This window comes from Hippopotamus amphibius, chromosome 16, assembly GCF_030028045.1.
Source record: "Hippopotamus amphibius kiboko isolate mHipAmp2 chromosome 16, mHipAmp2.hap2, whole genome shotgun sequence".
In the NCBI taxonomy this organism is placed as follows: Eukaryota; Metazoa; Chordata; class Mammalia; order Artiodactyla; family Hippopotamidae; genus Hippopotamus; species Hippopotamus amphibius.
The window spans coordinates 12,611,188-12,625,794 of NC_080201.1; the positions used below are offsets into that span (position 1 = coordinate 12,611,188).

Consider the following 14,607-nt stretch of genomic DNA (forward strand, 5'->3'; position numbering starts at 1 on the left):
GATTCCTCGGTCAGTTTGCTCTCCAAAGACCTGGATCTACTGTGGTGTCCCCAAGTAATAAACACCCACCCAAAGGGAGAGGGTGTCAGAGCAGAAATGTCATGTGTCGTGTGAGCAAGAACAAGAAGAGGTGGGAATGAAAGTCGTCATGTTCTGCTTTAATATAATTAACGTGATTCTTTTAAGTCAGCCAGAAGTGCTGCTATGTCCCAGTTTTCCACCTGTCTCAACCCCTTCTGGCATCTTCCAGTTTGCCTCCTCTCTTAAGTAGCTCTTTTGTCATTGTTGTTACCTGCGTGTTTTGGCAGAGGACTGAGTCCACCCGGTGCCAGGAGCGTTCCCTTTCCCTGTGTCCACGCAGGGCCATGTGTAACGGCTGATGGGGAGATGAGAGTGGGGGTGGGGTGCACGTAACTTTCTGAGGGCAGAATTGGGCAACGCTGGTGCTCGTTCTTCAGCTGAGCTTCAGCTGGAGGCTGTGTTTTTCTAAGACTGTCCCTCCCTCTAAAAACAAAGCCAAAAAAACCAGAGTGGGAAGGAGCAGGCTTTGAGCTGAGGCTCTTCTAATTGGGAGCGCAAGCGTGGTGCTGGAGAGGATGAAGGGCCCGGTTGCGTGATGAGTCAGTTACCCGCCAACAGAGCCGGGCTAAACCGCTGCTCTATAAGAAACTACATTTCCCTGCTGATTCTGCTCAGAGGTAACCTGAATTTTTTTTCTTTTTTCTCCTTAGTGAGATTATTTCCTCAATTAGTGACTCTGATCCTGTTCCTATGTGTTAATTCATTTATTTTTTGGCTTCATTTTCTCCTTAACGGTGGAGCTGATGCAGTCCTAGAAGCTTGAAGAGTTCTGTTCTTATTCATCCGGAACTCATTATCGAGCTCCGCTGGATAAGCTCCACTCTGGTTCTGAAGGCGTTTGAGGGCAATAGCTTTCTTTCCCTGATTTTCCTTTGCAGCGGGTGCCTCACAGGTCAAATGGAATAAAAAAAACGCTAATTGCCTTGCTACCAGTCATGACGGGGATGTACGGATATGGGACAAGCGGGTAAGTAATCTTTTTCCCCTCCGAGAGGGTGTGAAAAGGATGTTGTGAATAGCAGGACTTGCCTTGAGAGTCCAAGGTACCCTGCGTAGCATGGTTAATTGCCATGTTAAGATCCTAGTACCAGATGACATTTGCTTCCCAATCAAATTGGTGTTGATGGAAGATAGGGGAGTGAGGCATTATGATCAGGGGTTAAGAAAATGAACTTGGGGAATTCCCTGGCTGTCCAGTGGTTAGGACTCCTTGCTTCCATTGCAGGGGGCACAGGTTCAATCCCTGGTTAGGAAACTAAGATCCCGCAAGCTGCGTGGTATGGCCAAAAAAAAAGGAAAAAAAGAAAGAAAGAAAATGAACTTGGCCTGAGCTAAGCTAGCATCCCATTTTGCTGCCTCCTGATTATATCAGGTGAGCCACAAACTTTTCCAAGCCTCAGTTTCCTTATCTTCAGAATAAAGATGGTAATAGTGAGTGTACCACTGAGGGGGTACAGCCTGGGGGACCGGACACTATTCTAGAATGGTCAGCAGGCTTCTTATCCCTGCCCCAGATTGCAAAGTGAAAACTCATTGTTCTAGGACATACACCATCCAGAGTTAAATCACTGAGGCGGGATACTCAGTCTGCCCAAATCTCCCTGTAGAAGTCTAGCTGCACCATCAGCCTCAGAAGAGCCTGCAGATCATATGTTCTCCCTGCAGCAGCCCATGGACCTGAGAAGCATGAAAGAGGTGCAGAGTTCTGGGCTGCTGCTGTCACGGCATGTCTGTCGGAAGTTTGATATATTGACATCAGTGAGAACAGCGATGCAGGGAAAGGGCCTCCCCCATGTCTAACTGCCAGACAGGTGGGTAAGAGTGCAGAGAGCAGCTGACTTCTGTAAGGTCTGGGGTGTAAGTGCTGCTTCCTGCTCTGTGAAAGCTGAGGCTAGAGATCCTGCCTTTGTGGGGAGGACCTACTGTAAGTTTTCCTGAAACTTGCTCAGAAACTGGCCCAACTGGGTTGCTGACTGTAAAGTCTCAGCCTTGCTTCTGGCTGCTCTACTCCCTTCCCCTTCTAGCAGGGAATCAAGTCGTACAGTTGGAGAGGAGAGGGAAGTGGCGCTGAAATGGGGAGGCTGCTGGATTGGGTGCTAGGACCTGCTGGGGAAGTGGTGTGCCGGCCGAAGCCCTCGCCTTAGGTGGCCCTTAGGTGACCAGGTGATTTTATAGGGAGAGGCTGGATGGCGCATCTTCTGTGTGTTAGCTTTATCTCTGTCCCTTTAGTCCAGTGGGGTAACAGCCATTCTTCGTCCCTCCTTGTTTCTTCAATCGGCAGTTGGTTTTATCCATATTCATCACTGGTGTAGCATTTAAATATAGTAAATGATTTAACTAAAATGTTTGGTTAATTTGTAGTACACGCATATTTGCTTTAGACTGTTTTCAGAGCCGTAGGCAAAATAAACAATTTGGTATTTAGCCATGAGCTTGGTCAGGACCTGTTTTCCAAAACAGTAGCTGTGTTCCTTTTCTTGTAGAAATATATGCCCAACTGTCCATTTTAGTCTTCTGATTGGTCTACTCATAACCTTGACGTCCCTCAGCGAGCCTTTTATCTGTTTTGTTTAAAGAGCTTTCACTTTGTTTTTTTTAGCTATTAATACTTAGGACTTCTGTTCATATGGGTTGTAAAACTTGTTGGTTGTAATTTCACTTCTCTGGCACTTTCTAGTATCAAAGCAGGACTATTGGCAGCAAGCATCACAGGCTTAAGAAAGTGCATTATCAGTGGTAATGTTGGGTTTTCGTTCAAACTCATGAATGGTAATACTGATATTTCTAAGTATTCGTTATGTACAGGCATTGTTCTAAGAATTTCGAGTGTGTTGATTCATTTCTCTTTACAACTAGCCTTTAAAGTAGGTAATATATTCAATAGGCACAATTTGTTGCCAGGATTTAAACTCAGGGAGGCTGGTTCTGGAGATTGCACTCTTAACCTCATAGACCAGTGCTGATTACAGAAAGTAATACATGCTCTTTGTAGAAAATATAAAAGAGAAAATAAAAATCATTCATAGCCGTGTTACCAAGAGACAATTGCTAACATTTTGGTGTTTTCTTATGCTTTTTTAAAAATGTGATTTATCATATGATACACATAATTTCGCATATTTTCATTTAACATTACAACAAATGCATTTCCCCTGTGTTATAAGCTCTAAGTATAACTTTAATGGCTACATCATATTGTATCAGATAGCTGTCCAGTAATTGATTCTAACATTTAATTATGTCCCACTTATTATTCATGTTGTTTCTGGTTTTCTAGGTGTTCCAAATAACACCAAGATGAACATCTTTTGTACCTAAAGCTTTTTGTGAATTTAGAATATTCCTTTAAGAAAGTTTTTAAGTCTCCTGATAAAAATTGTCAAATTTTTGGAAGGGAGGGAATACGGGGATATGTGTATAAAAACAGATGATTGAACTTGGTGTACCCCCAAAAAAATAATAAAAAAAAAAAGAAAAAAAAAATTGTCAAATTTTTTCCCTATAAAGGTTATACTATTTTATATGTACCCCAGCAGTGATAAATGCAGCCTCACTGCATTGAATATTATTTACAAGTATCGTCTAATTTGATTGCTTATAAAAATCTTTTAATGTTTTAATGTATATTTCTGAGATTTCCTTCTGAATTTGTTTCACATATGCTTATTAATCATGTATTATTTTCTTTTGTGATGTATGTTCATTCTCTTTTGGGGTCTTAGAGCTGGATCCCTTTAAGTTTGGTGGTTTTCAGATATAGAGAACCAAACTAGTGGTTATCAGTGGGGAGACGGGAAGGGGAGAGAGGCACTATACAGGTAGGGGAGTAAGAGATACAAACTATTGTGTATAAAATAAGCATATAAAATAAGCTACAAGGATACATTGTACAACATGGTGAATATAGCCAATGTTTTATAACTATAAATGGAGTATAACCTTTAAAATTTGTGAATCACTATACTGTACACCTGTAACTTGTACATCAACTATACTTCCATTAGAAAAAAAAGATGAGTGGTTTTACCCCCAGGATTGGGGTGGGGTCTGTTTGGATGTCACAGCCCCTCTTTGTGGGTGATTGTGAGGAAGGGGAGCAGGAATGCAGACTGGGTACCAAAGGGGAAAAGCACCCACCACCTTTGTCCTTCATTAAAGCCGTGCCTGGGGCTAGAGTGGAAAGAGATTAGGCTCACGGCCTGTATTCAGAGCATGCGTGAAGGAGAGCTGGCGAAGTCTCCTGTGGTTTGGTTTTTTTTTTTTTTTTTTAATTTTTTTAAAATTTTATTTATTTATTTATTTTTATTTATTTGTTGGCTGCGTTGGGTCTTCATTGCTGCACATGGGCTTTCTCTAGTTGCTTCGAGTGGGGGCTACTCTTTGTTGTGGTGCGCAGGCTCCTCATTGCTGTGGCTTCTCTTGTTGTGGAGCACGGGCTCTAGGTGCGTGGACTTCAATAATTGCGGCACATGGGCTCAGTAGTTGTGGCTCATGGGCTTTAGAGCGCAGGCTCAATAGTTGTGGCACATGGGCTTAGTTGCTCCGTGGCATGTGGAATCTTCCCAGGGCAGGACTCGAACCTGTGTCCCCTGCATTGGCAGGCGGATTCTTTACCACTGCGCCACCTAGGAAGTCCCCTGTCGTTTGTTTTAATCAAAACAAAGTGGAGTTTCTTAAGAATAAAAATGGTCTCTGGGATTATTTTTGTTTGTTTGTTTTTGTTTTTTTGGCTGCTCTGCATAGGATGCAGGATCTTGTTTTCCCAACCAGAGATCAAACTTGTGCCCCCTCCAGTGGAAGCGCAAAGCCCTAACCACTGGACAACCAGGGAATTCCTCTGGAAGTATTTTTGTATTACCACTCGGCACCCAGCAGACTGTTATATGGTGGACACTCTGAGTTCTTTTTTTCTTTCTTTTTTAAAAAATTTTATTTATTTATTTCTTTGTTGGCTCTGTTGGGTCTTCATTGCTGCACACAGGCTTTCTCTAGTTGTGGCGAGCGGGGGCTACTCTTCATTGTGGTGCACAGGCTCCTCATTGCCGTAGCTTCTTTTGTGGAGCACGGGCTCTAGACGCGTGGGCTTCAGTAGTTGTGGCACACGGGCTGTAAAGCGCAGGCTCAATAGTTGTGGCGCCCAGGCTTAGTTGCTCCGCAGCACATGGGATCTTCTGGAGCAGGGATCGAGCCTGTGTCCCCTGCATTGGCAGGCGGATTCTTAACTACCGCGCCACGTAGGAAGCCCCTCTGAGTTCTTTCTAAAGTGACAACTCTCATTGCTGATTCCGTCACAGAAACCCAGCACAGCAGTGGAGTATCTCGCAGCCCACCTCTCCAAAATCCACGGCCTGGACTGGCACCCGGACAGCGAGCACATTCTCGCTACCTCCAGTCAAGACAACTCTGTCAAGGTGAGCGGCACCCCCAGGGCAGTTGAAGGAGCGTGTTTGGGAGGCATCAGGGGTGTGTGAGCACTTGCTTTGCAAATTGCAGTAGCATGACGTGTGTTTCAGGGGTGTGTGCATGTGCTTCTTGGGGAGCTGGGCAGGTACGCCTGGTGATGTGGCCCAGCGGGAGTGATGTAGTAGCAAGTATCTGATATGGCTCCTGGAATTTTTTCGGAGGCTTTTCTTCATTCTCTTTGTGAAAGGAAGTCAGAGACAAAAACATTTAGAAAGGAAAAGAAGTTTACTTGCCAAGAAGTTGTCAGCAAGCTCCACTTCAGGACTGGCTCATCAAAATAAAAACTCAGCAGATACACAAGTAAAGGAGAAGAGCCCACACAGTCGTTAAACTTACTGAGTTTACCATTAGTCTGGGGTGGAAAAACAGCAATTTTCTCACGGGATTATCACATCTGCAAAAGTTAGGACATCTTTCATCATCAGCATTGTACAAGTCAGGGATGGAGTTGTCTTATTAGAGATTCTCTAACTTACAGGAAATGCTCAAGGATTTATGTGTGCTAGTGTCCCTATTATTTTTGGTTTCTCTTAGTGTTTCTTGTTTGTTTATCCTCTCTGACTGTGAGATGTGATATGCACCCTTGTTCAGGAGGATGCAAGGCACAGAGTTAGCCTTGCTCCACAATTCCTCCTTGTGGTCAGGTCTCTGCCTGGAAGGACAGAGATTTGACCACAGAAGTTTCCTTAGCAATTTTATGATTCAGCTTCAGCAATTTAATGCTTTATTTACACAGGCATGTACATCTTTTTTGGTATGGTTAGCAAAGCTAGAATCATACACTCAGGCTTAAAAGTTAACTTCTGTCTGGAGGTTTGTAAATCCCCTGGGGTTGTAATTTACTTTTATGTGCCAGCAGTGGTTTTTCTGTTTGTTTGTTTGTTTTGGATTTAAGTTTTTGTCCCCATACCCCATCAGCCTGTTTCCCAAGTTCAGGAACCATCTGATTCACCGCCTCTTTCGTTGAGGTCCCCAAGTTTGTCAATATTCGCTGACACCTTTACTACCCTTGAGGCTGGGATTCCACAGGTAATAAAGCAGAGGACAGACCAGTTTCCACCTGTGACACACAGTCCTTATTCCTTACTAGTGGGCTTAGCTTATGAATTAAATGAGATTTTTGGCATGGTATTTGATTTATTCCATTATATCCTGGTAGGAAGATAGTTTTTATTGAACATATACAAATAACGTAATTGTAAAAAGTGAAGCAATTTAGAGGCGCTTATAATAGTCGACGGTTGTTTTTAGAAATTTGTTGATAAGGCTCAGTGCATGCCATTTTTTCCTACATAAACATTTTCTTTAGTTTACTTGACAATTTATTAACTTATAATTTATAACAATAATTTTTATCCTATTTTTCTTTTGCGAATTCTAAGGGGTCTGCTGGAACAAGATACTGCTGAATGAGTTTCACTTCACTTTGTAGATTGTAAACTGTAAAACTGTTGAATTGAGGGTTAGCGCTAGATCGAGAAGAAAGAAAAGGATTTTTCTTCTGTGGACGTTAAGGAGAGAGTATGAGCCATGATGAAATTAGTTCCTATCATTTTGGATAATCAGTTTTTTTTTTTTTTCCTGATCTTGAGGTAAGCAGTCTAGTTTACAAAATTGCCATCTTCTAGACCGAGTCCTGGAAATCCAGACCCAGTCGCTTTGCCCATTCTGATATGTTCATGGTACAGGGTCAGCCATACTGAGAAACCTGTACCCACAAGGCTGTTCCCTGTGATGTCAGCAGTCAGGAACCTGGTTCTTGACTGAGGCTTTTCTGACATTTCTTCAGAAAACTTTCTTTTTGATCCCTAGCTTGGAGCAGAGGCCTTTCGCAATGGTAAGAGGAAAGCAGAAGTCACCTATGGATAGGAGGTGGCATGGCTCTGGTTGACTTATTATAATAACCAACTTTATCACACTGAAACAGACTGAAGTCCTGCATTCACGTGTAACATGTAATCATTTCATAAGACCCCGTCAGTGATGGCCTTGAGAATAAAAGCTTTTTATGAACGGTGAGGACTGTTTCCAGGGTCCTCTATTTATCCCATAAATTATCTGATATAATTGTCACCAATTGATCAGCATATTTAAATCTAGAAACAAAATCTTTTTTTAAAGGATTAATTTTATTAATAGTTACCATGCCGGTCTTTGTAAATGAAGGTGAATATACTTTTGTCCAGCCTGAAAAGTAAACTATTGCCAAAATGCATTCAGAGTAATAGTATTTTACTTGTATATCATCAACCCAAGGAGGTTGAACTTCTCTTTTATTTACTAGTTTTTCTCATTTGGTGGACCTGGTAACAGGAAAGCATTCACGAAGTGTTGAGCTGATTAAAAATACGGAGAATGCCAACCATACCTAATTGTCTCTGGTTTTTCTTCTTTTATTAATTGAGGAAGCAAGTTATAGTTTAGCCTGTAGCCATCTGGGAAGCCCAAAAGCAGTTTGGTTGGAAATGACATCTTAACATTTCTATTACTTTGAACATGAGACTTGATTTTGGCAAAAGGAGTTGTCAGAAGAAACAGGAATTACCTCACACCATCCCTTTATAGTCCCACCCTCCCCATCCCCTAACTTCTGACAATCACTGATCTCTTCTCCATCACTGTAGTTTTGTCTTTATGAGAATACCATTTAAATGGAAACTTCTTGAGGTTGACTTCTTTTACTCAGCATGATGGCTTTAAGATTCCCCAAGTCATTTTAAGAATCAGTAGTTCATATATTGAATACATTTTTTTTTTTTTGGCCGCACCACAGGGCATGTGGGATCTTAGTTCCCCATCCAGGGATCGAACCCACGCCCCCTGCAGTGGAAGCAGGGAATCTTAACCATTGGACCGCCAGGGAAGTCCCTCATATACTTTTTATTGCTAAGTAGTAATCCACTATATGAATATACTACAATTTATTATCTCTGGACCTGTTGCACGACATTTGGGCTGTTGCCAGTTTTTGGTGATTGTGAGTAGAGCTGCTGTAAACCATTCATGTATTGATTTTTTTCTGTTAATGGAACTTTTCAGTTTTTTAGAACCAATACGTAAGAGTGGGATTGCTGGGTCACGTGGTGGGAGTGCATTTAAGAAACTGCTAAACTGTTCTCCAGGATGGCTTCTGTCACCTGTTTGTTTTGTTTAGTTTTTAATTGGGGTATAGTTGTTTTACAATGTTGTGTTAGTTTCTACTGTGCAGTGAAGTGGAGTTCCCTGTGCTATACAGCAGGTTTTCATTAGTTATCTATTTTATACATATTAGCATATATATGTCAATCCCAATCTCCCAATTTAGCCCCCTTCCCCTCCCCCACTTGGTGTCCATACATTTGTTCTCTACATCTGTGTTTCTATTTCTGCCTTGCAAACCGGTTCATCTGTACCATTTTTCTAGATTCCACATATATGCATTAATATATGATATTCGTTTTTCTCTTTCTGAGTTACTTCATTCTGTTATGACAGTCTCTGGGTCCATCCACATGTCTACAAATGACCCAGTTTTGTTCCTTTTTATGGCTAATATTCCATTGTATGTATGCACCACATCTTTATCCATCCTTCTGTCTATGGTCCTGTCACCTGTTTTTGACAATAGTTCCTTAATAACCGATAGTTCAGAGTTTCAGTCTTGGCCTTCCTGCCTTTGGTGCTCTGTCATTTCTTGCTTTCATGGTAAACACTTGAGCTCTTAAGTGTGTTTATCTTTCCGTTAAAAGCATAGGCATCTCTAAGGCCCAGTTTTTGTCTGGCTAACCTGTGTGTTCCCTGCACTTTCCATGTTGGAGTGGGTGGAAGAGCGGATGTGAGTCATTGGGCCCCAAAGAATTGCACAGTCACCCTTTTGCTGCGTAACCTTGACAAGTTACATCATTTAGTATTTAGCTTCTACATTTGAAAAAGGCGTTCATAACACCCATTGTATGATTGGTGTAAGGATTGAATGGAATGAAACTCTTAAAGCTCTAAACATCTGTCTGAAATGCAATCAGCAGTCAGTACATTTTTAATTACTAATACTAACAAGAGCGGTTAGTTCTTGTTGGTAGTTAAATTACTCTGCGTGGTGTAAAGTGATATAGGATGAAGAGTTGTCACTTTTACCTTTCAGCTCTGAGGGTGGTTTAGTAGACAGGCTGACAGTGCTCTGCCTTGAGGAGGGATGGTCATGAAGTCTGTGTTTCTCCTATAATGTTTCTAAGTATGAAAGGGGCGTTTTCTTTGTGTCTCCGTCACAGGAGCATGGCCCTGGGGGCTGACTCAAATGCACTGCTGAATGCATCTTTAGAGGACAGAAAGCATGGAGTTCGAAGGCTATGCTTCTTTCAATAGTTGAGTTTGTTTTTTTTTAATGGTATTTGTTTCACAAATTATTCTGCTTTCTTTCTTCCAGTTTTGGGATTACCGCCAGCCTCGGAAATACCTCAATATTCTCCCTTGCCAGGTGCCTGTCTGGAAGGCCAGATACACTGTGAGTAAGATGCCCTACCTCTTGCTCAGAAACATTATCTAAGTGTTCTGAACATGAGGGGCCAGGGACATTTCCTTTTAATTTCTTTGTGAGGCAGTTTTCTCTTTCTGTCTTGGTTTAGAGAAGAGACAAAGGTGGTAATGATGGCATGAAAGCTGGTATCTATTTAAAAATTTGGGTGCGACTCTGTACTGGAAATGCTGGACTGGCTGGGCTGGGAGCTGGGCAGTATGAAGGCAGTCAGGAACGACAGGGGAGGAGGTGAGCTGGAGGGTTGGGAGGCTGGAGGTCAGTGGCTTGTGGTGGGAAGAACTCTGGCTTTAGATTCAAAAGACCTTGGTTTAGGGCCTGGCAGTGCCGTTTAATTTTTTTCCCCAGCTTTATTGAGATATAATTGACACGTAACACGGTGTCATTTCAAGGTATAGAGCGTGTTGATGTGTTACACATACATTGCCAGTTACCTCCGTAGCATTTATTAACACTTCCATCACGTCACATAATTAGCATTTCTTTTCTGTGATGAAAGCATTTAAGATTTACTCTCTTGCAGCACTCACGTATATCATGTGGTACTGTTAACCATAATCACCACGCTGTATGTTAGATCCCCAGAGCTTATTCATTTTATAACCAGAAGGTTGTACCCTTTGACCAGCATCTCCCCGTTTCTCCCACCCTCCAGCCCCTGGTAACCACCATTCTACTCTCTGTTTCTATGAGTTCAGCGTTTTAGATTCCACATATAAATGATATCATACAGTATTTGTCTTTGTCTGACTTATTTCACTTAGCATAATGCCCTCAGGGTCCATCCATGTTGTGACAAATGGCAAGGTGTCCTTGTTTCTCATGGCTGAATAATATTCCATTGTGTATGTACCACATCTTCTTTATTCATTCATCTGTTGATGGACGTGTAGGTTGTTTCTATATCTTGGCTGTTGTGAATAGTGCTGTTACGAGCCGTTTAATATTTGTGTGGCCTTGGGCGAGCCACTTGTTTTGGAGTAATAGTTTCCCCTAGTGTCAAGAATGAATAATAATTTTTAATATACCTTGTTCTTGTTAAAAATTGTGATAAAATTCACTATTTTTAAGTGTCCAGTTTGGTGGCATTTAGTACCTGTACAATATGCTTTCCCTTTGAAAAAAAAAAACATGTATGAAAATGCTATATAAACCACAAAATGCTACAGATATATTGGGTAGGCTATTATCGACCTTCCAACTTTGTTGTCACATTGATAGCTACTGATGAGAGAGAATATATTTCTTTCAGTGTCCTCTTGAAAGGGAGCCCAGGGATGAATAAAGGTGCCTTTATACATTAGGCTGTCACCCGGGGCATCGTGGAGTACAGAAGATAATTGGGGTATTAACTGGCCTTGGCATATGGGAACACTTGCGGAGAAGTCAGGCATTGTTCTTATGAATTGAAATAATTCTCTGGGTTAATGTGTTTGCTTTACAAAATAAACAGAAAAGTTCAGGAGTGCTGCCAGGAGGGCGAGCGAAAATAAATGTGCTCTTAGGTGGCTATGGTTTATTCCTTAAAGAACAGAGTCTACTTATCAACCAAAGGAGCCCCATAGCTACCTCGCAGAAATGGGTGTGGATAAGTGGAACATGTCAGTCCTGAAACTGGAAGGTTTTCCTTTGAAAAGCTGTGGTCTTAGGGGCAGTGGGAAGGTGCTGCTTCACATGTTTGATGTGCTTTTGGTGCATTTGCACATGGCAGGGTCTGTTTGCTGTCTGGGATTACCCCTAGTGTGCCTCGCACACTCGTTTCGGGAAAACACTCAAAAACTCTCAGAGGGGACTTGCTGAGAGGAGCCGGGGTGTGAGACGGTGTGTCCCTGTGTGTGACCTCCAGAGCCATATGCTTATTTTACATAAAAAAATGTTCTTCTCCAAGTATTTGGCTTAGCTTTATTTTTTTACTTGCTATGGTCCCTTCCATCAGCAAAGAAAACAGAAAAGAAAAGCAAACAAAGAGTAGATGTGATGGTCAACTGATGGTATTTGGAAAAATGTTCCCCAGATGGTTTGGGGTCTCCCATCATCCAATTTATTTTAGTTAGGCGAGAATTCCAACTTGGGTGACTCAGGATTCAGTGGATTCTCCCTGGAATAATGCCTGCTTTTCCCTCTCTTGCTGCAGCCTTTCAGCAATGGCTTGGTGACTGTGATGGTTCCCCAGCTGCGGAGGGAGAACAGCCTGCTCTTGTGGAATGTCTTTGACTTGAACACCCCAGTCCATACCTTTGTGGGCCACGATGACGTGGTGCTAGAGTTCCAGTGGAGGAAACAGAAGGAAGGTGGGTGGGAGAGAGAGACCACCGACCGATTTCCTCCTGAGCCCTGCTCACCAGCAGCTCCCGTGGGGTGGGCCACGTGATCGGAGGGGAGGATGCAGGAACAGGGCTGGCTTAGGAGCGGAGGTCAAGGGACCTCCCCCTCTAATCCTAGGTGGGCGATAGGGTATGCAGCTGTGGTTCTTCCCCTCCAGTCCATCCTCTTGTGTTCTGTGCAGTCTCTCTCCTGTGTGGAAGGGATCTGGAGAGGTTGGTCGCCTTGCTGTTGGATCCCTTCTAGAGCTGAAAAACTCTGGGGTCACCATGCTCAGAGATCCCTGACACGTGCTCCTTACCCCTCTGTTTTTTGTTGTTGTTGTTTGTTTTGCTTGCTTTATTTATTTATTTGACTGCAATGTGCGGCTTGTGGGATTTTAGTTCCCCAATCAGGGATCGAACGCGGGCCCTTGGCAGTGAAACTGTGGAGTCCTAACCACTGGACCACCAGGAAATTCCCCCTTCCCCCTCTGCTGATGAGGGAGATGCAAGGTCATTGTCAGTACCACCTACCATGTATTCCCAGTTCTCTTTACAAACACACAGTGGTATTTCACCTTCTATCCCCTTGAAGATAGGTCTGGCCACATGACCTTCTTGGATCTTGAAACATGAACGAAGGTGATGCAGTCTTTTCTGAGTTGAAGTGGTAACAGCCAGTGTGCAATTACTTACACTCTTTGCTTCTGCCAAGGTACCTGGCAAAATTTCATATGGTGCTGCTCCCGCCAAGGGTGGGGGTAAGGTGGAGATGTCGAGAGAGCAGGAGGACCTTGCTTTAAGCCACTGAGATTGGGGCTGTTTGTTATTGCAGCTTAATCTAGCTAGCCCTCATTAATGCATCGTAAGTATAATGGGGATCAGGAAGCCCTCAGCTCAATTTCTCCATCAACTCACCATGCAAACTTAGTTGCAGCCTCCCTTGTCTAGATATCTTATTGCCACGTTCTCTAAATATTTTCCAGACCAGAAATATATTCTGTGGTCTTTCCATATCACAGAAGGAAAGCCAGGCAGCAGAGTGGTATGACTTGCCCAGAGTCTGGGAAAAGTCTGTGGTGGACCTGGGATTAGAGCAGTCACCTTATCCCAGCTTGTTTGTGACCCTCACAAATCTCTTCTAGGATTGAAAGGAATCTTTTGATCATCTTCTTAATTTTCCCATCTTCATTTCCATTATCTCTCTTGCTTCTAGAAAAATGAGGTGCTTGGGTCTCTATCCCATCAATTTCCATGCTTGACTTCATCTTTCAACTCATTCTCTTACATTTTGCTATAGAAAAGAGATGGTAGAGTTTCCCCTTGGTCTGGCAGGGAGAGGTTGGCCTGTAGTTTCAGATTGAAATAAAAAGTTTTTAGCTACCCATTTTCAGTTGTCTATGTCATCTGTAAGCTGGCAGGGTGAATTGTATAAATTGGGGCTGTCTAGCCAGTAATGAAATTTTGAATACAAGTTATAGGTGTTTTTTAAAAATTCCTTTTTATTGTGAGATATATCATCTACAAAATTGCATAAAACATATACAGTTTATAAAGTGAAAATCTGTGTAACTACCACCCAGGTCAAGAAAGAGAACATTGCTATAACCTAGAAGCTTCCCGATCATAATCCTTTCCCTTTCCTAGAGGTAAACACTATCCTAACATTTACGATAGTGATTTCTGTTTTTATTTTTAGTTTTACCATCCATTTCTGCATCCCTAAAAATAGTTTAGGTTTGTTTATTTTTGAACCTTTTATAAATGTAATCATCCTGCATGTATTTTTTTTCTTTAATATTTATTTTGTCGTGGCACACAGGGTCTTTAATTGTGGCATGCAGACTTCTTAGTTATGGCATGTGCGCTTCTTGGTTGTGGTATTCGGATTCTTAGTTGCAGCATGCATGCGTGATCTAGTTCCCCAACCAGGGATCGAATCCAGGCCCCCTGCATTGGGAGTGCAGAGTCTTACCCACTGGATCACTAGGAAAGTCCCCATCCTGCATGTATTCTTTTTTTCTTTTTTTTAAGAACTTTTATTGAGATACAGTTAACAGAAAATAAACAGCATATATTTAGAGTGTACAATTTGATATCCCAATCTCCCAATTCATCCCCCCCCCAACCCTCCCCGCTTTCCCCACTTGGTGTCCATGTGTTTGTTCTCTACACCTGTGTCTCTATTTCTGCCTTGCATTTCCTCTTTCATAGTTGTTAGCATTTGCCTTATGTATTGAGGGGCTCCTA

At 42.4% G+C, this 14,607-nt stretch overlaps 1 protein-coding gene across 6 annotated transcripts in view; it reads left to right on the plus strand.

Annotated features, from left to right (window-relative positions):
* Positions 1-14,607, plus strand: part of WDR59 (WD repeat domain 59) — an 88,605-nt gene that overhangs the window by 31,303 nt on the left and 42,695 nt on the right. For 5 of the 6 annotated variants that reach the window (XR_009049707.1, XM_057712172.1, XM_057712177.1 and 2 more), the window contains 4 exons: positions 960-1,048; positions 5,376-5,492; positions 9,947-10,024; positions 12,189-12,345. Coding sequence is in view for 5 of the 6 variants with exons in the window: in XM_057712172.1 (XP_057568155.1) it covers positions 960-1,048; positions 5,376-5,492; positions 9,947-10,024; positions 12,189-12,345 (441 nt within the window). In the remaining variant the exon portion in view is untranslated. The remainder of the gene's footprint in view (positions 1-959; positions 1,049-5,375; positions 5,493-9,946; positions 10,025-12,188; positions 12,346-14,607) is intronic. The other variant, XM_057712174.1, reaches the window with a different exon arrangement.